The sequence below is a fragment of the Pseudophryne corroboree genome, chromosome 6 (genome assembly GCF_028390025.1).
Source record: "Pseudophryne corroboree isolate aPseCor3 chromosome 6, aPseCor3.hap2, whole genome shotgun sequence".
In the NCBI taxonomy this organism is placed as follows: Eukaryota; Metazoa; Chordata; class Amphibia; order Anura; family Myobatrachidae; genus Pseudophryne; species Pseudophryne corroboree.
Genome location: NC_086449.1, coordinates 525,598,190 through 525,619,608, shown reverse-complemented (window position 1 = coordinate 525,619,608; position 21,419 = coordinate 525,598,190). Strand labels below are relative to the sequence as shown.

The following is a 21,419-nucleotide window of genomic DNA, read 5'->3' as shown; positions in this document are numbered from 1 at the left end:
TCATCCTGCCACCTCCCTGAACATGCAGTTTCAGACGATTATAGTCACAATTGACCTGCATATAAAGACGACAGAAGACCTTGTCAACACCCCACGGGAGCGCCCATCGTTGACAAAATAGTTTATGCACACTGGATGATATCGTTCAGAAAATTTAGTTATCGTCCATATCGTTGATTAAAAATCGCCTAGTGTGTATGGGGCTTAAGTGTCTAGTACACCAACTTCAGACCCAGCAAGTAACTGGCATTCTTCTATTGGCAAGTGGACAGTGGATTTGCAGTTCAACTTCTCTAATTCGTGTCATCAGACTTACAAAGGTCACTAAGGAGTTCCTTGTTTGCTGGCAGATTCCAAGGCTGAAGAATTGCAGTGTCTCCCATATGCAATTGATACATTGGTCTGCTGCAGAGATTGTACAGGATTGGTGTCTGGAGTGAAAGGCAGCTGCATGCATACATTCTGTGACTGAGGGCAATGTGGCAAGTGATTCAATGCTTGAAGAGCTTTTTACGTATGGCATAAATCTTTTAAGTCACCAAAACGTAGTTTATTTCATAAAGTAAATAGAATATCCCTGTGGTGCTGAGTATATGAGGAGATCTTAAGAGCCAGCAAACGCCATGGGCAAAAATGAATATTAAACCTAAGTGCTATGTAAACTTAAAAAAGCTTTGGATGGAATTAGAAACTGTTTTAATAATATAAAATCAAAGAATTATAAAAAAAAAATCCCACATAAACCACTAGTGGTTTTTAGTTATCTTTTAAAAACAGCTCAACAGTAACATATAGTTACTTTATTCAATAATGAGATGCCTCTATATCCCATATTCCACTCTTTTGTCCTTAAAGAAGCTCTATTTTTCATAAGGTCTCCATATGTTGTTAATAGAGGTAAAGGGCTAGATTATCTGTGATTTTGACGCTGAAATTTTAAATTGAGATAATATAACACCAGGTTTTTAATTTAATATTATCACCGTTATTGCCGGTATCCCTGGGGTCCTTTCCAAAGATGGAAGTGAAACAATTCTGCTTAGACTCTTGAATTTGTTGTATTGCGGTTTGAAGAAAGACTCCCCATGTCAGCCAGGATCCCAATAGCTAGTACAAGGAATGCTTTTGCACAGGTAACCTGTTTGAGCTAATCGTTTTCCAACAGACATTGGAGTTGAGTTAACTGTGAGCTGAATCTGTAGCGTCCAATAGTGTAAGTCAGTAGTAGCTGCTATTATCACCATCACCTAACATGTTTCCTTCTCCTGTAACTTCAGATGTACTGTATATTGTGTGTGAGTTCATAAACTGCCAAGGGAGCCACCCAGATTAGGGCTGTGATTCATAGATATCCGTGATCATGTCATGGGCAGAAAACCAATTTGGAGGCATATGTAATAGGGTCCGAGATTGCCAGAGGTGCGGGATGCCGGCCGATCTCTGACGTTTTTTAAAGCGTCAATTTACAAGGCAAAACCAACCTGGCAACTTCTCCACTAGCTCACTTCTCCACTAGCTCACTTCTCCACTAGCTCACTTCTCCACTAGCTCACTTCTCCACTATTTTCACTGCTTAGTATTATCTTCTGGATGGAATGTGTTCTGTTGTTGCTCAGTTGATGGAATTTCCTTTAAGTAGATATTCAATAAAATGATCACTTATGCACTATGGGGGTCATTCTGACCTGATCGCTCACTATCGTTCATCGCAGCGATCAGGTCAGAAGTGCGCATGCGAGATAGCCGAAGGCTGTTATTGCCTAGCGATTTCCTCTGCCTGATTGACAGGCTGAGGTGGTCGCTGGGCGGGAGATGGCGGCATTTGCCTGCCGTTTTGTGGGTGCGGTCCGCCCAACGCAGGCGTGGCCGGACCGTGCGGGGGCGGGCTGCAGTAGCTACGTGATGTCACACGCAGCTGCCGCGACCCGGGCAGCGACGAGTAACTCCCGACCATCCGCAGGAGCTGCGCTGGCCGGGAGTTGCTCTTCAAGTACAAAAGCATTGCCGCTGTGTGATGCTTTTGTACTTGTGCGGGGGGAGCCGGCCTGACATGCGGGGCGGATTAGCCCTGTGCTGGGCGTCCCCCCGCATGTCAATGTAAGTTATCGTAGCTGTGCTAAATTTAGCACAGCTACGATCAGGTTGGAACGACCCACCAATGCGCGTTGACCTAATTTTGAACATATATTACTTACAGGTTTATGGTTTATCAGGGTCAGCTTGGTATCATTCCCAAACACCAGGGGAAGGAGAAGCCACACAATATACCTTACAGAGATTTCTGTTTTTCTGTATCTACTCATCTGACAGGAGAGATTCATGTAGGCTGTCATGGAATATTTCAAGAAAATTGAATTAATAGTGAAAAAATTCTAATTTTCATTGCAACCTGGCCAGACTAATGTAGTCTGCCCATTAACCTCATATGCACAACTCTTCTTTCCTTCCTTTCTTTCTTTCTGTCTTTCTTTCTTTCTTTCTCTCTCTCTCTCTCTCTCTCTCTCTCTCTCTCTCTCTCTCTCTCTCTCTCAAAATAAATATATATATATATATATATTTAGCTTCCTCCTTGTATGTTGCTACCTAGTGTTATTACTGTGTTTGTGCACGGCTGTGAAGCTTTGTTGGGTATGCTGGCACTGCATAAATGTGAATAAAAATAACTACCTGTGGATTATTGGATGCTAATTACAACTAGTTTGCATTTAATATTCAGTTACACCTTGTTTTTCTGCAATTATTCAGGGAGCCATATAACAAGTTATTTTACAGTGAAGCCAGTCAGTTAGCGTTGATTTGCTAACATGACTGGCATCTGAATTATGGCTTCTGTGGCTGAGGTCGTATTAACTATTAGTTGTGGTCTCCAGCTGACCAGAACTCTTATTGGGCAGTTTATCATGGTCTAAGACCTTTAGTTTAAGAATGGCTTTTGTCCTGAAACTTTGTTATGAGACTGATACATTATATATATATATATATATATATATATATATATATATATATATATATATATATATATATATATATATATTTTAAAATAGCAGTAAGTGCTATTTTTAGTTCATAGACCTCTTTTAGGGACTGATCCTGCAAGCCGCAAGTAATTTAGACCGCGTACGGTATCCCCAGACTCGTACAAAAATCAGCAAGATTTGGCTGTAAGGGGGAGAGCTGCGGTTCAGTTGCAGTGTTTCTACGCTTTTGCAACGGCAACTTGCCCCCTTGCACCTAATAGCATGGATCCCCTAGTGTTTAGAAAGTTTATCTGAGGTCTCGGGAAACTTTAAGCTGGGTACACACTAGACGATTTCTTGGACGATTTGTCATTCATCGGCGATTTGTAACAATACATTGTCCACATCGTCCAGTGTGTATGCACTCCCATGAGTCGTTTGTCGCGTCTTTTGCTCGGCCCTACAAATTGCTCAATCTGAGGCTGTCCTTAACGATGTTTAACACATCTGGCAGTGTGTACGCACTACCTACATATACACCTGATATATCGTTAAGAACCAAACGACCTAATGATGCATGATATATTGTTCAGGCGTTGGCAAGATTGCATAGTTTGCATGTTTGTTTGTAAGTTCAAGAGAAATCGTTGACATCGCATTGTTTGCCTGTCATCTGGTGTATACCCAGTTTTACTGTGTCAGGGTGAAGCAAAAAAAACAAGGATGTTGCAATGTGAAGGAGAAAAATTAAACATTAAAGACATTGCAACAGACTGCTGGGCATGTGGAATGCACTCGTGTTTCCTGAAGTGTGTGTTTGTTCTTATTAACTGTAGTCTGGAGACAGACCTTCCGTTCTACTGGCATTATGCATTGATTTTCTTAACAATGGCTTGTTGTAATCTGTATCTACTATAAGAATGTTTTTAGTTCATTATAATCTGCTTCTTAACTATTATAGATATTATCTTTAAATTTACTTTAGGTGTAAATATTGTTTGTTCTTTTTGCTTCTACTTCTTTTACTATTAATATTTACTCTGTGTAATGTCGGATAAATTGCTTAACTGCAACAAGTGAGCCATATTTGTGTGCTATACAGAACTGTTATGTGAAAACATTATCCACTACAGGGTTTATAAATATATCCATCGTAAATGTAATGCCTGTGTTTTGTTTGACTTTGTAGGAAAAAAATTCAAAATACTATAACTATACTCTGTCAGTGAATGGACGGGCACGTAATTATGGACAGAACTACAGTGTAGATTACCTGACTGATGTCTTGGTAAGATATGTTATTTATTGTGTTCACTTTGGTTGAAAGCATGATTGAACCAAACACTTGAATTACTAGCTAAATACGTGGTGGTGATGGTAATGTCAGGGGGTTAGCCTACAAATATGAATCATTCTTCCCATATGAATTAGCTAGAATTTCAAAAAGCCATTACCTCCTTTTTTTTATCTATTCATCTGCACCCCAACTACAAATGAGGTAGTTACATTATGTGATTTTATATGGAATTATGTATTAGGGAAGGAACTGTGCACATAACAGGTGTGTTCTTCTAGCGAAGTGATTGACATTGTAAAATATTATGGGGGAGATGTATTAAGCATTAAAGAGAGATAAAGTGGAGAAATTACCCAAAGCACCCCAGTATGCTTCTGTCGTTTATCTAGCACAGTCTATGAAATGGCAGAAGCTGATTGGTCGCATTGGGCAACTTCTCTACTTTATCTCTATTTCAGGCTTGAGTCTTCTCCCCTTATACTAAATATATGGATTGGCTTTGTTTTGTTGACATTTATAATTTTGACATGGTCCTAATTCAAGTTGACTTTGACCATATTGACATTTATCATGTCGACTCTGATGAAATGTTGACATGATTAGAATGTTGACAAAACTCTGTCCCGGTGGTGTTGTGATCACTTACGGCTTCGGTGTTGCAGTGGTGTCTTCATGGTCCAGCAGCCATCTGATCCAGTAGCAGTAACGGCAACTTCTAATCCGAACCCTAACCGTTCCTGCAGAATGTTGGCATGGTGAATATGTTAGAAAATTCACTCTGCGCTACTTTTATAGTTAATCAGACTTATGAGATAAGTGAAAACACATGCAGTTATAAAATTGTTTCTTAATATATAAATTGCACCAAAAAGTGCATATTCTGACACAAATTTAATAATAAAAAATCAACATTTAAAAGGTATACAATAAACCACATCTGTACATCCTAGTCCTATGTATACAATTTTATAAGCTGTACATATGATCAGCTTCTTCAATGAAGGGTCAGCAATGTTGAATTAGGAAGGAGCCGGCTAGGAGGCACCGGACATCTCCGTTCTCCACAGTCTGTATACCGCTGTACCTTCCAATAGCCGCCCAACGAAGTGCTGCCATTGTTTGGTGGGGAGCTTTATCGAAGAGTGACACTCGGTGACGAAGGATACCACTACTGAGGACGGTCTAAATACGGACATCAGCTCACCACCAAACAACGGCAGCACTTCATTGGGCGGCTATTGGAAGGTACAGCGGTATACAGACTGTGGAGAACGGAGACGTCCGGTGCCTCCTAACCGGCTCCTTCCTAATTCAACATTGCTGACCCTTCATTGGAGAAGCTGCCTCACTCATTCATCATACAGTGGTGAGCCCGTTAACAACCTCACAGGTGGCTTAATTGAGCATGTGCATGCATTGGCGTGCTATAATAGAACTTGCTCATCGTGTTTTTTGACAGTGCACTGATATACAGTAACTATAGTTCATTGATCCACCTCTATTAGTGGCCAGATTAGCTGGAATTGGAATTTGATCATATGTACAGTTTATAGAATTGTATACATAGGACTAGGATGTACAGATGTGGTTTATTGCATATCTTTTTAATGTTGATTTCTTTATTATTAAATTTGTGTCAGAATATGCACTTTTTGGTTCAATTTATATATTAAAAAAACAATTTTAGGGGGCGTGACTTGGCTACCAACTGAGGTGGCTGCTTTCAACACGAGCTCTGGCCTGCTATATTCACAAAAACCCTCCTGGTCACCTTAAACGCGGCCCTCCGCCCACCCCATCAGTACCCCACTCCTAAATCAGCCACCCTCACCCCCGTGGGTGAGCGCCGCGGAATCTGGAGACGGCTTAGGCCGACTTCGCGTGTTGCGGCCTACCCACGTCCACTGAGCCGGGACCTCGATCTTGGGGACCTGACGGGCGGCGAGACGGAGCCGCCCGCGACATCCTGCTGCTGTGTCCCCTGCTGCGCTCCCTGTCAGCGCCGGACCCGCCGCTCCCCACTGCCGCCTGTTTACCTCCACTACTGGCCGGGACCCGGGGAAGAAGACAAGGGAGGACCTCCGGACACTCAGGCTCCGGTGCGGCGCTCATCTCTCCGCCGCGGACCTCCGGACGCCCGTGCGGCTTCGTCCTCCACTCGCTCCTGGCGCTGCCGGCCTCTCCGCCCCCGCTGCAACTTCCCCCGGGGGCTTGCCTGCCCGAGGAGTGTGGCCGTCCAGGTGCCCTGTGGGGCGGCTCCCCTGCCGGATCTCCCCCCTACCTGAGCAGAGCTATAGGAGCCCTGGTCACTGGCTGGACCGTGACCAGACTCCCCCCTGCCTTCTGTGACCCCTGCATTGCCCCTTGGAGGGGGGTGAATATCCACACAGGTGGCCCATTTATATAAATATATATATACTTTATTTTATTTATTTTTTATTTTGTTCCTCCCTGAAGGGGAAGTTGGGTTCTGTTACACTGCAGGGTTCATCTCTGACTGTTTGGCTCCCCCCTGTGGTGAAAGGCTCCATTGACACCAGGATTTTTATTTTTATTTTTTTTACTTCCACCTATCTGCTTGACCCTGCCTGTATCTCTGAGCCACGCAGGACCCCTACAGAACCACAGTTTTCTCCCCTAAGCTGCTACGTGACTCGCCTGGTGCTCTTTATTGACCCCCCAATGTCTCACCCGTAAACGTCCTGTCTCTCTCCCCTCTTGGCCCTGAGCCGAGCTACTGGAGCAACCCAGCTACCTACTTCTTTCTCACTTGTCCTCGTCTCCTACGCCCTCGCAAGATGCCTAAAGGAGGTAAAAAGTCTCAGGGAGCTGACCTCACGCCCTTCCTCACTAAAAAAGGCGCCCCTGTCAAATCTAGACCTCACAATCCCGACCATTCCCATGGACTCTCCGACTCCGAATCTGAAGCTGACGATCTTGCGCCCATTACACGGCGAGACTTTCTCTCCCTTCTCAAGGAAGTAAGAGATGTTAAAACTTCTGTCCAAGCCCTCCACGCGCTGAAGTCCGACATTGCAGAGATCGGTTCCAGAACTGACCAACTTGAGAGGCGAGTTGAGGAGGTGGTGACGTTCCAACAATCCGTCGAGACAGACTTCCAGCAGATGCGCCAAGATATTTCTCAACTGCAGGAGGGTCATGAGGACCAGGACAATAGGGCAAGAAGAAACAACTTGAGGATCCGGGGTGTCCCAGAGGACGTAGAGTCCTCCCATCTCGACCTATACCTTAAACGCCTCTTTACCCAGCTCTCCCCTGACACCCCCGAAGATCACCTTCTTCTAGACCGTGCTCACCGTACTCTTCGTCCTCGCTCACAGGATTCCTCCCGACCCAGGGACGTTATCCTCAGAATGCATTACTTTACTGCGAAAGAGGCCATTATGAAGGAGGTTCGCCGACTGCGTTCTGTTACCTTCGAGAATGCCCCCTTGCAGATCTTTCAAGACCTCTCCCCGATCACCTTAGCTAAACGCAGGGACTTTAAACCTGTCACTTCGAGACTTTCTCAGCACAACATCAAAAACCGTTGGGGCTTCCCATTCCGTATCCTGGTCTGGCATCAAGGGAAATTGCTGACGGCCAGAAACCTGTCTGAGGCTCAATCCCTACTGACCAAAGTAGGTATCCCCACTGATGAAGACTCTTCCACCGTACCCCCAACCACTCCAAACCAGAGGATGCTACCTTCACCTCCCCGTTCGGAATGGTCTACAGTCCCGACAACAGCGACCTTTTCAACTCCGCCTCCGGTGACCTGACTTGTCACCAGACCTCATCTTTTGTTACCTGATATCACCAGTTATGACGGTCTATAATGGCCTTGCTCCCTCTTCAGGGAGCCGTTTGAAGTTGTGTTTAGAACTCTTATGTTTTAACCTTGATAACCTTTAAATTTGCTCAAATAACTATGTTGACAGCATTTATTGTAATGTGTTACCATGCTTTCTCACTCCCTCCCTGCTTTCCCCCTGTTCTTGCTCCACTTGCTCTTCAGTCTTTTTTTGAATCAAGTAATTTTTTATTGAGTTTTGTAACACATTGACACAACAAGACAAAACAACAACATTGAAATAAACTATAACAATTGCCATCAATAAACAGTTATTTTCAGATCACAGTTCGGTGTGCGTGTTAATTCTTTTCGCATATGTGTACCCGACATAGAATATCAATATTATTACGAATGTCGCTCAAGTGCTCAATACCTGCCCGCCCAGCCATGTGCTACTCCAGCGATCCCACATCTCCGTAAATCGAGAGGTGGAACCCCGTATTTTATACATATGCCTCTCATGACGAATTACCTCGTTCACCAACGCCCTCCAGTGCTCCACCCTAGGCACATCTGCCGAGAACCAGACCCTAGCAATAACAACTTTTGCCAGCGTAGTGAGACACAGGACATATTTATACAGTAAGACAGAGTGTGTTTCCTCAAGATTTAACCCAAACAAGCATATACCAGGATCTAATGTAGGGAGGGACGGTGCTGTCATGATCACATCACTCCACACTTTACGCCAAAAAAGGGAAATCTCAGGGCAATCCCACAGTAAGTGCCAAAATCCGGCATCGGCTGCCCGACACCTGGGGCAGTTAGAATCTTCCCTAAGACCAGCCCTCTGCATAGTAACTGGAGTACGATAGGCCCTGTGTAAAATATAGAAAAAAACCTGCTTATATCTTATACACGGCGTAGTGTATCTAAGGGAGCTCATAATCTGGAGCCACTGCTCATGGGACAAGCGCCCCAAATCAGTCTCCCATTTAATACGGAGATTATTTAATAGATCGGGGTAGCTTCTATTATTTAAAGCAGCATATATGGAAGACACCCTCCCCCTCTGACTCAGAGAAGTAAGCATCGTCCTAACAGGTGAGTCAACAATCAGTGGTGGGCCATGAGGGAATTGAGTTTGTACAGCATGTCTAAGCCGAAAATACCGGAACAGAGCAGTATTAGGTACATCAAATTCGATCTTCAGTTGCTGAAATGACTTCAGCACTCCATCGTGGTACAGCTGACCCAGCGCCACGACACCCCTAGCAATCCATATATTATCTAGCGACATCTCATATAGCTCAGGGTATGCACTATTGAACCACAATGGAGTACCGGCATCATGTCCCTCCCAATCATATAAAGTGTGTGCATAGCGCCAGATGAGCAAGGCTTGACGCAACAGGGGAGGCAAGCCAGGCGCTGAGAGACCAGAGAGGAGAAGCTGAAGAGGAGAAAGAGAGAAAGTAGGAGAGCACTCCGCCCGCTCAGCCAGAAACCCCCTCACCGTAGTACCTAGAGAATCCCCGATCCATTCACTCAGATGAGACAGCTGAGCCGCTACATAGTATAGTCTGAGATCAGGGAGACTTGCCCCGCCGGACATCTGAGATCTGCATAATGTCCTGATAGAGACTCTCGCTGGCCTGCCACCCCATATAAATGAGGACAGAACGCCCTCTATAACAGTAAAGATCTTCTTGGGGAGGTATACCGGAGAATTGTGTAGAGCATAAAGGAATTTTGGCTGCATCACCATTTTAAATAGATTAACCCGACCCAGGACAGACAACGGTAGTTTTTTCCAGCTATGAGCCTTCTCTTTAAATGTCGCTAGAATGGGGTCAATATTTTGGGCCACATAGCTACGCGCCATAGGAGTAATCCAGATGCCTAAATACTTGAACCGCAATGTCCATTGCAAAGGATACGCCCCCTGTGTATTTTCCGGGAGAAGGCCAGAGATGGGGAAAATGTGGGATTTGTCCCAGTTAATTAGTAGACCGGAAAAGATACCAAAATTTTCCACTACCTGTAACACTGCTTGTAGGGAGTCATCAGAGTCTTGCAAAAAAAGAAGCATGTCATCCGCGTATAGCGCTACCACATCCACATGACCCCCAATCTCAACGCCCCTGACCCTACCATTACTGCGCAGCAGGCCGGCCAACGGCTCCACGGCGATTGCAAACCGTGCAGGAGATAGGGGGCAACCCTGTCGAGTGCCCCTCTCCAACGCAAAAAGCTCAGACGTGAAACCATTAGCCGTCACCCGAGCCACAGGCAAGGAATACAACAACTGGATAAAGCTAATAAATCGAGGGCCAAAAGCAAATTTCTCCAGCACCCCCCACAGGTACCTCCATTCTACGGAGTCGAACGCTTTGGCCGCATCAAGGGACACCACCACCGCGTCCGACCCCACCACATCACCCCTCTGGAGATGACAGAACAGTCTACGCAAATTTTGGGCCGTGGACTTACCTGGCATAAAGCCAGTCTGGTCCGGGTGAATTATTATTGCAATTACCAAATTCAATCGAGATGCCAAGATTTTTGCCAGTATCTTGACATCAGTATTGAGGAGGGAAATGGGTCGATAAGACTCGGGGAGCAGGGGGTCCTTCCCTGGTTTCAACAGGACAATTATATTGGCCTCGGCCATAGAGCGCGGGAGAGCCTTACCCTCTAAGAGTAAGTCAAATAATTGTAGGAGATAGGGGGCAAAAAACATACTGTATTTTTTATAGACTTCCCCCGGAAGCCCATCGGATCCCGGTGCCTTAGACGCCGGGAGAGACAGGATCGCAGCCTCCACTTCTTCCAACGTGATAGGTGCATCCAAAGCCTCCGAGTCCTCCCGGGACAAGCATGGCAAGGTCAACTGGGCCAAAAAATCCCGAAGCTGATCGTCAGAGTAACTGGCTCGGGAGGCATAGAGCGAGGAGTAATAACTACGGAACGTCTCCGCCACCATTGATCCAGAGTAACACAATTGGCCAGCAGAGTTCTTCACACACTGAATTACAGTTCTAGGGGAATCGGACCGGGCCAAAAAAGCCAAGTAGCTGCCATTCATCTCCGCCCGAAAATACTGCTCATGTCCTGCAAAAAGGAGTCTACGCCTGGATTTCTCAAATAAACAATCCGACCACTCGCTCTGCGCGCTCTTCCACAACAGCTCATCAGATCGCAGATGGGTAATAAGGTATTGAGACTCCAACTGCCGGCACAAAGATTCCAACCGCACCTCTTCCCTCTTACTAAACGCTTTAACTTCAGAGATCCGCTTTATAAAGGAGCCTCGCAAAAACGCTTTAAAAGCATCATGTTTTAGCGGCAGATCACTGAATAGTAAATTGTCTTCCTGGAACCCTTCCCATGCGGCAATCAGTTCTGCACCCTCCCCCAGCAAAGTCAACCAAAAGGGGTTAAGCTTCCACATTTTTGCACCCCGCTCCCAACCAATATTAACTGTAACTAAAACAGGAGAGTGATCCGATATACCCCTAGGGAGATAATCCACCGCCAGCACGTCCGGGGACAGATCAGGAGAAACCAAAACCAGATCAATACGGGAAAAAGCATGATGGGTAGCGGACTGACAGGAGAAGTGAGTAGCTGTGGGATTACGACATCTCCATACATCCTCCAGCCCCAGCTCCCCCACCAGTCTTGCGAACGGGGTAGGGGACGCTAGGGGAGGGGAGGACGCAACAGACTCCCTCCACCTGTCCATACCACCATCCATAACATTGTTGAAATCCCCTAGGCATATTACAGGGGTAGCAGGGGACCGGGCCAGGAATCGGGCAGCATGACGGAGAACCTCATTATTATATGGCGGGGGGACATATACTGCTAATACATGGAACAATCTGCAGTTGATATGGGCTCGTAGGAAGACGTATCTGCCATATTGGTCAGTTTCACAGTCATCCAGGTGAAATTGTACGGACTTTCTAATCATTACAGAAACGCCTCTGGCACTGCTAGAGAAAGTGGAATGATACACGTGACTAACCCATGGTTTTTTAAGTGCCAACACCCTACCTCCATGCAAATGTGTTTCAGAAAGACAAATTATGTCCGCCTGGTATTTTTTAACCTGAGTCAGGACCAACGATCTTTTAATTTTCTCATTCAATCCCCGAACATTCCAGCTGAGCAGACGAAGCCCCTCAGAAACAGCAGACATGGAAGTTATAGAAGGAAGGTGCAACAGGATAGATTAAAGAGACATACATCAAAACCTGGCATCGCAGCAGAGCAAGGCTGAGCAAACAATAAACAGGGACAAGAGCAACCAGTCCCCCTACGCCCCAGGAGACAAAAGAGCACAGAGCAGTATCGTACGGATATAGCGTGTCATTGCACAGTACGCACAGAACTAAAAAGTGATGGCTTAGAAAAAAACAAACTAACCCCCCCCGCACCCACCCTGTATCACCTCGCAAACTTAAGGCATACCTGGATCCCATAACTCCCATTAAGTAACCAAACTAAGGGATAAGGGCCTAACCAAAGAACCTTAGGAAAAGCCCCTACACTATTTTCGGCAAGAGCTCTCCACAACTTGTAGAAGGAAGTAGTACCCCAACCCTGAAAAAAAAAAAAAAAGAAAAAACAACATAGCTAGGCACATGCCCCATTATAAAGCATCAAACAGTAGTAAAACAATGTGGGGCTGACCGTTACCGCCATATCATAACGATGCATAGCAAGCAATACCATAATTTTGCCCCATTTCTATTCGCCCCACATCGCATATATCCCCACAGTGCATTTATATTCACAGGAATATGCATCAGATAAATAGAAACAGCGGTGCAAGAAGAATGAAATCAACATCTGAGCAACAACACATCATCAAGGAGAACGTGGTTGACGTTCCAGCCATGCACCAGCATCTTGAGGAGATGTAAAAAAATGAGTGGTGTTGTTAAGCACCACCCGCAACTTGGCTGGAAACAGCATAGCATATTGTATATTGCGGTCTCTGAGCTGACGCTTGACGTGAATAAATTGGGATCGGCTCTTTTGCACCTCCAGGGCAAAATCAGGAAATACGGAAATATTATGTCCATCTTGTTGAATAGGGCCTTTTGTTCGGGCCAGACGGAGCACCGCATCACGGTCCTTGAAATGCAGGAAGCGTGCAATAAATGTTCTAGCCGGGGCCCCCGGCGGCGGCGGCCTAGGTGGAAGCCTGTGCGCCCTCTCCACCGCAAATTGAGAGGTAAATGCCTCCTTGCCAAATAGATCAATAAGCCACCCTTCAAGAAATGACTCCGGAGAGGTGCCCTCCGCTTTCTCGGGGAGCCCGACAAACCGGACGTTGTTGCGCCGCAATCTCCCTTCTATATCTGACATTTTAGCCTGCATAGATGTCACTTGGGTAGACAGGTCCGCCACCTTCAACTGCAAGGGTGGAGCAGCATCCTCCAAAGCCGATATCCGATGTTCAGTTTCACCCACTCGCTCTCGGATCTTCTGCATATCCTGCCTTAGCAGAGAAACATCCATTTGTACTTGCCCAATCCGGTCCGTGACCCTCTGCTCGGACGCAGAAATTGCCTGCAATATTTGCTGGGTAGAATGCACCTGTTCATCATGGTCAGAGGTGTCCCCCTCGGCCGTCGGCGAGGGCGGGCCGGCCTCACCCCGCTTTGTCGAAGTGGATGCCTGCTGTGGTCTGGCAAATTTCTCCAGTTTCGCAGCAGCGTTAGCTGCACTCTGTCCTCCCCTCACCATGGTATCCCTGAACGGGAATACAGATCCGGAGGAGTATTACAGCAGGTTCTGCACAAGAGTCAGGGCAGAGATGGCACCCCAATAAACGGAGCAAGTGTGTGGGCACACTGCAGATAATCAGGAAGCAGGTGTATGTTGTAGAAATTGCAGCAGAGTGAAAGCTGAGTCAGGGGCACCCAAGCTGTCCCCACAGGATAACAGGCAGCTAATGTAGGGCAGCCGGCTCCAGTGAAATGTATATAGTCCATCCAAAAAAGGGCACTGTGGACAGGTATTAAGCCCAAGAGGGAAACTGGATGGCAACCACAGTCATCGCATCGCACAGCACCTCAGGGGGAGAAGGAGCAGCAGGACTGAAAATGGCGGCTTTTCGCGGGCTTTTTCGCCCGTACTCGGTCTCCAGCGTCACCGCAGTGGGGCCCCAGGCATGCACCTCCACTGGACCCAGCAGATGACAGGGCCCTCCTCTCTGTAATCCCCCAGCCGGAGGACCAGCGCTCAGACACCGCCGGGTGCGCGGACACGCGCCGCTCCCGGAGCTCCGACGGCGGCCGGCGGAGGGGTAGGGAGCCGGAGACCACGCTGGAAGGTCCTCAACAGCACACCCGCGCCGCTCACCGGATCAGCAAGGGCAGCAGCAAAGGCAGCACACATTCAGGGGCCAGCTGGCAGGGAACAGGATCCACAGGTTGGGGTAAAAAGGATGGGTTTGCAGGATTTTAGTGGAGAGCTAAGGCTGCACACAGCTACTCCATGCCGATCCAAGCCACGCCCCACTTGCTCTTCAGTCTTGCCTCTACTTCTTGCTTATCCCTCAGGTTCCCCAAGAGGGGATTGATTGTTTGTTTGTTTGTTTGTTTGTTTGTATGTATGTTCCCTCCCATTATTCCCATTGAGATGCACCACTCAGATGCCTTGCCGCGCCCCCTCGGGGCTTTCTGCCCTTTAGCTGACCTAGATGTTCCCCAGACATCTAGTATCCCTTCCTTTTGTCGGCGCCAATGGTCCTGGCCTCGAGTGCCGGATGACCACCTGTCCCTCCCTCCCTTCCAATCTCCTTCTTTCTCCACCTTCTCCCTCCTTCCCGCCACGATATCTCTTGTTTTCTGTTTCCTCCATGCATCTTTCCATTCCTCCACGCCATCTCTACGGTCCACCACTTTTTCTACTCTGCCTGTCCCTTGGTTGAATGCCCATGGGTCTGCGGGTTCTTTCTTTTAATGTAAAAGGGCTCAATAGCCCCCAAAAAAGAGGGAAACTTTTTGCCTCTCTTAAGCTCCACAAAGGTGACCTGGTTTTCCTCCAGGAGACTCATTTCTTGCATAACTCCCATCCTGAACTACGATGTAAGTTATACGCTGACTCCTTCCATGCGTGCGACCATGGTGCCAAAAAACGAGGGGTCGCAATTATGATTGCTCGTCACCTCACTTTTGAACTTATTGAGTCTCATACTGATAAAGAGGGCCGCTTTCTTATATTGGTGGGGAAACTAAATAATAAGCTATGTACGTTGGTTAACATATATGCCCCAAATCAACGTCAAGACCAATTTTTCTCCAAACTAGACACTCTCATATCCCGATTTCGACAAGGAGAACTCATTCTCGCGGGGGATTTTAACTCTGTTCTAAATTCCACACTGGACCGCTCGGCCTCTGTACCCTCAGCCCCCTCCTCGGACTCCCTCAACTCTAGGTCTCTCCTCCGTCTCATGAAGTCCCAACTCCTCTACGATTCCTGGAGGATGAAGGATCCGTCTGCTCGGGACTATACGTTTTATTCTTCACCCCACAATTCATACTCCCGCATCGATATGATCCTGCTCAGTTATGAATTTGCTCTGCATCTTCAATCTGCCTATATCCACCCACTTATTTGGTCTGATCATGCTCCTATCTCCTGTGATATTTCAGACTTACTCTCTCGCCCTCGTCCAATGACTTGGCGCCTTAACGATTCTCTACTTCACAACCCTGAAGCCCTGTCCCATCTTCGCGACCAGCTCTCCGATTATTTTGCCCTCAACGACTCCCCAGATGTTTCTAGATCTACTCTTTGGTTGGCCCATAAGGCGGTTTTGCGGGGGCATCTGATCAGCATGGCTTCCAAGAATAAAAAACAATCCCTCACCCAGATTAACGCGCTTTCCTTTAAACTCCATGACCTAGAATCCCAGCATAAAGCGTCACCTGACCCGACTATTTTATCTGAACTTCGTACAGTCAAGGCGGAACTTGACCTCCTTCTTTCTAGGCAAGTGGCTACACGTCTTAAATGGCTACGCCAAACGTTCTATGAGAAGGGGGACAAGGCAGACAGGATCCTGGCTTCACGACTGCGATCTACTAGGGCACGAAACAATATCATATCGATTAGAGACCCCCACAACCATTTGACTCATGACCCTGTTGCCATTAGAGCGGCTTTTCAAGCCTACTATACTGACCTGTATAACCTACCCTCTCCTTCCCTCCCCTCCTCCTCTCCGACCCACGCCGACTTGATCTCTGGCTTCCTTTCCGAAGCTAAGCTCCCCACAATATCCCACAACGCTTTGGAACATCTGAACGCTGAGATCTCTGCGGAGGAAATTGCTCAGACTATAATGATTCAAAAATCGGGCAAATCTCCTGGTCCAGATGGCTTTACAGCCTTGTACTACAAAAAGTTCTCTACCCTCCTCGTCCCCCACCTCTAGTCCCTTTTTAATCAGGTACTCCATGGTGACCCTTTTCCCTCTGAGATGCTAGAAGCCAGAATTGTGGTGATCCCTAAGGAAGGTAAAGATCCACTTCACTGTGCTAGCTACCGTCCTATTTCCCTCCTGAACCTAGATCTGAAGATATTTGCTAAAATTCAGGCAAACCGTTTGAACCCGTATCTCACATCCCTGATCCACTATGACCAAGTGGGGTTTATTCCGGGTCGCCAAGCGAGGGACAATACCAGACGTGCTGTCGATCTTATTCATATCTCAAACTCCAGGGGATCCCCTACTATTGTCCTCTCTTTAGTTGCTGAAAAAGCTTTTGATAGGATCTCCTGGAGTTTCCTCAAATCTGCCTCCGCAGCCTATGGCTTGTCTGGTGACTTCCTCACTGGCCTCCTGGCACTATACTCGACCCCCTCCGCGACAGTATTGATTAATGGCGTCCCATCTGCCCGGTCCATATCTCTAACGGCACACGACAAGGAAGTCCCCTATCTCCGTTGATTTTTGCCCTTATAATTGAACCGCTTGCCTCCCAAATTAGATCCCATCCTGATATACATGGCGTTCAAGTGGGCCATACCGACTCCAAAATCTCTCTTTTCGCAGATGACATTCTCCTCTCCCTGACGCAACCTGCAATATCCCTCCCGAACTTATTCTCGGTCCTCCGATCTTATGGTGTGGTGTCGGGCCATAAGATTAATTACTCTAAGTCGGAGGCCATGCTGCTCCATGTTTCAACCCCCCCCCCTCCCCCCCCCCGAGAAGCCGACTCCCTCAGGACAAATTTTACCTTCAAATGGCAAACCAAAAGGATCAAATATCTGGGGATATATCTCACTTCCCATTATGACTCTCTCTTCCGTGAAAACTTCCTACCTCTGTTTTCCAAGATGCAGTCTGACCTCTCGTCTTATTATTTCATGGCTGGGCAGGATTATCGCCGTCAAAATTAATATAGTCCCCAAATGGCTTTATCTCTTTCAGACTCTCCCTGTGGCCGTCCCTGCCTCCTTCCTTCGCAATATTCAGAAAGCCCTTATCCGTTTTATTTGGAACCACAGGCCCCCGCGTATTGCTGCAAACACCTTGAAAAGACCAGTCTCTGCCGGTGGCAGGGGTCTTCCTGAAATTAAACTCTACTATCTCGCCTCTCATCTCTCCCATATTATAGCCTCCTATGCTCCCCCTGGATCAGTTTCCTGGCTTGATATTGAATCGGCTTTCATCTCCCTCCCGGATCTGACCCCCATATGGGGCCTACCTTCCACATCCCGACCCCTTACATCCAAATTACTTCCTACCATCAAATTTAATCTTAAAATCTGGGACGGTTGTCCTGTAAAGCTGAATTTTACTACCCTCCCCTCCCCCCTGACCCCTATTTGGCAGAACCCTCTATTTCCTCCGGGATCCTCGGTTACGAGATTCCGTACATGGACTCAACTGGGGTTTAAATTCCCAGCTGATTTTGCCAATCGGGGCCAATGGCTATCCCTGTCTGATCTCCAGCAGAAGAACCCCTCACAAACTTTTAACCCTTTTGAATTCCTACAAATTCGCCACTTTTTATGCTCCCCGCTCACGGTACTTCGTCCCCTTACCCCCTTTGAAACGTTATGTAAAAACTCCCCCCTTTCCAAAGGATTAATCTCCCAGCTCTATGCCCTCCTATTAGACGCCACCCTTCCCCCTTCCAGACCCCATGAAACTGCCTGGGAACGAGTTCTTGGACCTCCCCCAACAGCCGAGGACTGGGACGACATGAGACTGGGGATTGCGAGGAGCTCAATTGCAACCAATATTAAAGAGACCTCATACAAGGTTTATTATCGCTGGTATTACACTCCTGACAGACTCAATAAGATCTACCCATCTACTTCTCCTAATTGCTGGAGAGGTTGTGGCTGTAAAGGTACTATGCTCCACATATGGTGGACCTGTCCGATAATAACCCCCTTTTGGGACTTAGTTCATGCTCTCTTGAACTCCCTCCTCGAGACCCCTCTGCTGAAAGACCCTTGAGTCTTTTTACTTTGTTATCCCCCCCCCAGCCCTTGATAAATTTTAAAAAAAACTAGCGACACACATCTTAATAGCGGCAAAATCGCTGATAGCTCTTTATTGGAAAAAACCCTCTCCCCCTCCTCTCGCTGCCCTCAAAGCCAAAGTCTGGCATATTGCAGCAATGGAGAAGATCACCTACTACCTCCATGACCGAGGATATACTTTTGACCAGGTTTGGGCTCCTTGGCTCCTTGCAGAAAGTAGATCGTCTCTTCCTTCTTTGCATTGTTAAGTTTTCCTGCGGGCCCGTGGGCGACGACTGATGTCCACCCCTTCTACTAGCTCTCACTCTCCATCCTTTGCCTGACCTCTTTACGCTCCTATGCTTCTCCCCCCCCCCCCCCCTCGTACCCTACATACCATAATGCGATATATACTTGTTGTTGTAAGATTGTATCGTGGTTTCCCTCCTCCCCTCCCCACCATTCTTCCCCCCCCCCCCCACCCCCACCCCCCCCCCACTATATTCATTCGATACTGATTTCATTCTGGTTTTTGCTCTATGTTACTCTTTAAAATTACTATGGTCGTCATTGTAATGCTTTTGGGCTCTGTTTGCCCGTTTACTACTCCTATTTGTACTGTTTCTACCTTACCTGACCATACAAAATAAAGAATTTAAAAAACAATTTTATAACTGCATGTGTTTTCACTGATCTCATAAGTCTGATTAACTATAAAACTAGCGCAGAGTGAATTTTCTAATTTTGGATGCAATCTCCTGTAGCAACAGGAGATTACTTTGTTATGCGCACACAGGCATAATATTACATCCTGCAGCTGATTGCTAATTAAGATTAGATCACTTAGGATATTTATCATTTAATGAAATATGGTATTAGCGCCAAGAGACGTATTCGAATGGTGAATATGTTGACATTCTGCAGAGATCATTATTGGTCCATGTCTGCATTTCAACAACGTCGACATTCTGCTTGCATCCCAAAATATATATGGCATGCTAAAAGATTGTATGAAATATATACTGCAAATGTAGCTTTAGACACCGTGCAATAAAGCCATCAGCAATCTTACCTCTTTGGATATTTAGAACGTGATATTATTGCATTATCTATTTTTATCATATTTAACAGGCCAACATTTCCTTGGACTTCCTGAATTACAAATCAAATTATGAGCCTTTCTTTATGATGATCGCCACTCCGGCACCACACTCCCCATGGACGGCTGCTCCTCAATATGCAAACGCTTTTGTGAACATTAGCGCTCCAAGAACCAACAATTTCAATGTTCACGGCAAGGTAAGTTACTTGGGATGTTTATAAAATTAGGAACGTAGTCACGAGGCTCTGTAATATTTATTAACCCTTATAAATGTGTCTATCTCACTTATAAATGTACAGGCTCCAGATCAATAATACTTGGGACCGAAAGTATATTGTAAAGCTAGGTACACACTATACAATCACCTGGCAGATAATCTGCCAGATCTGGCTGGTTGGGATGAAAATTTGGTAATGGATGAGCACAAATGACAATCGACCATGTGCTCCTAAACACTGGAAAACGAACAAAACCTGTTGTTCATACAAATTAGTTAAACAATAATTTAACCAACTTGGATGACCGACAGTTTTTGTCTGTTTTCCAGTGTTTGGGAGCAAATTGTCGATTGTCATTTGTGCTCATCCATAACCAAATTTTCATTCCAACCAGCCAGATCTGGCAGATTATCTGCCAGATAATTGTATAGTGTGTACCTGGCTTTAGATATGCATACCATAATGAGATATTATGGGGGTAGGACACATGTCTAAACACTAAATGCATTTATGTTTCATTTAAACCTTATACACATAGCTTGAAGGCAATTTTATACAGTATTTATAATTTTGTGCATGAAAGTTAGTGCTCATTGAACCATCGGGAAGCAAAGGTGTCACTGTCTCAGTCAAGCTAAAACAATGTAGGATTTTGGATCATTTCGGATAAGGGAGACTCAACCTGTATCTTCCTTTCACCTTACCTAAGCCAGGTCTGATCTGTTTGATCTGCACTGTTATTTCAGACAAGCTGTTCTAAATCCCACAGCCACTTGCACATTCTCTAGTGACAGCAGCTGTGGCATCAGAATTTCTAGTTCAGTTAAAGACATGTTTATTCTGTCCCATAAGAACAGTGCATTTATGGCCATCATTTATTGTTTACAGGAAATATCGCTTCCTGTGTTATTATTCTTATGAGCAAATTATATATAAACTTGTTCCCCAATTAACAGCAAAAAAAGGACCGATACTCCAAACAATTCAGTATGACATAACACCCATTTAATGACGTTTCAGTGGATATGACTTTTCTCAAGGCTATAGGTTAGTGCGAATAATGATGCATAAATGAAAGATGTATATAAGTGCCAATGATATAAGAAATGAGTGTGGAAAAACACGTTATTACAGTATATATTTATGAGGGGAAGGAACATGAGTGGGATGCGTGTGTTATGCTATTTTCTTTGATAAATGCGCATCCCAAATCCTATGTTCCTTCCCCTCCTCATAAATCTGTACTGTATTAACATGATGTTTTCCCATTCGTTATTTCTTCTATCACTCGCACTTATATACAGTTTTCATTTATACACCATTGGCTTACTCTGGCCTATAACGCATACTCCACTTCTCACACACACTTCTTAGCTTATTAGGTTCATCACTTTTAAGTCTTTATTTTACCTTGTTAGACAGTTTTCTAAAATTGTCTTTTTAAAATTATTTTTTTAACCAATTATATTATTGTCTGCACTAGTGATAAGTTAATCTGTGACAGTATGCTGTATGAAAATGTCATTGGTAAATTTGAATA

At 45.8% G+C, this 21,419-nt stretch overlaps 1 protein-coding gene across 1 annotated transcript in view; it reads left to right on the top strand.

The window, feature by feature from the left end:
• GNS (glucosamine (N-acetyl)-6-sulfatase) overlaps positions 1–21,419 on the top strand; it is a 103,133-nt gene that overhangs the window by 50,178 nt on the left and 31,536 nt on the right. Inside the window, exons 5-6 of the mRNA XM_063927547.1 lie at positions 4,147–4,245; positions 19,691–19,858. Coding sequence (XP_063783617.1) covers positions 4,147–4,245; positions 19,691–19,858 — 267 coding nt within the window. The remainder of the gene's footprint in view (positions 1–4,146; positions 4,246–19,690; positions 19,859–21,419) is intronic.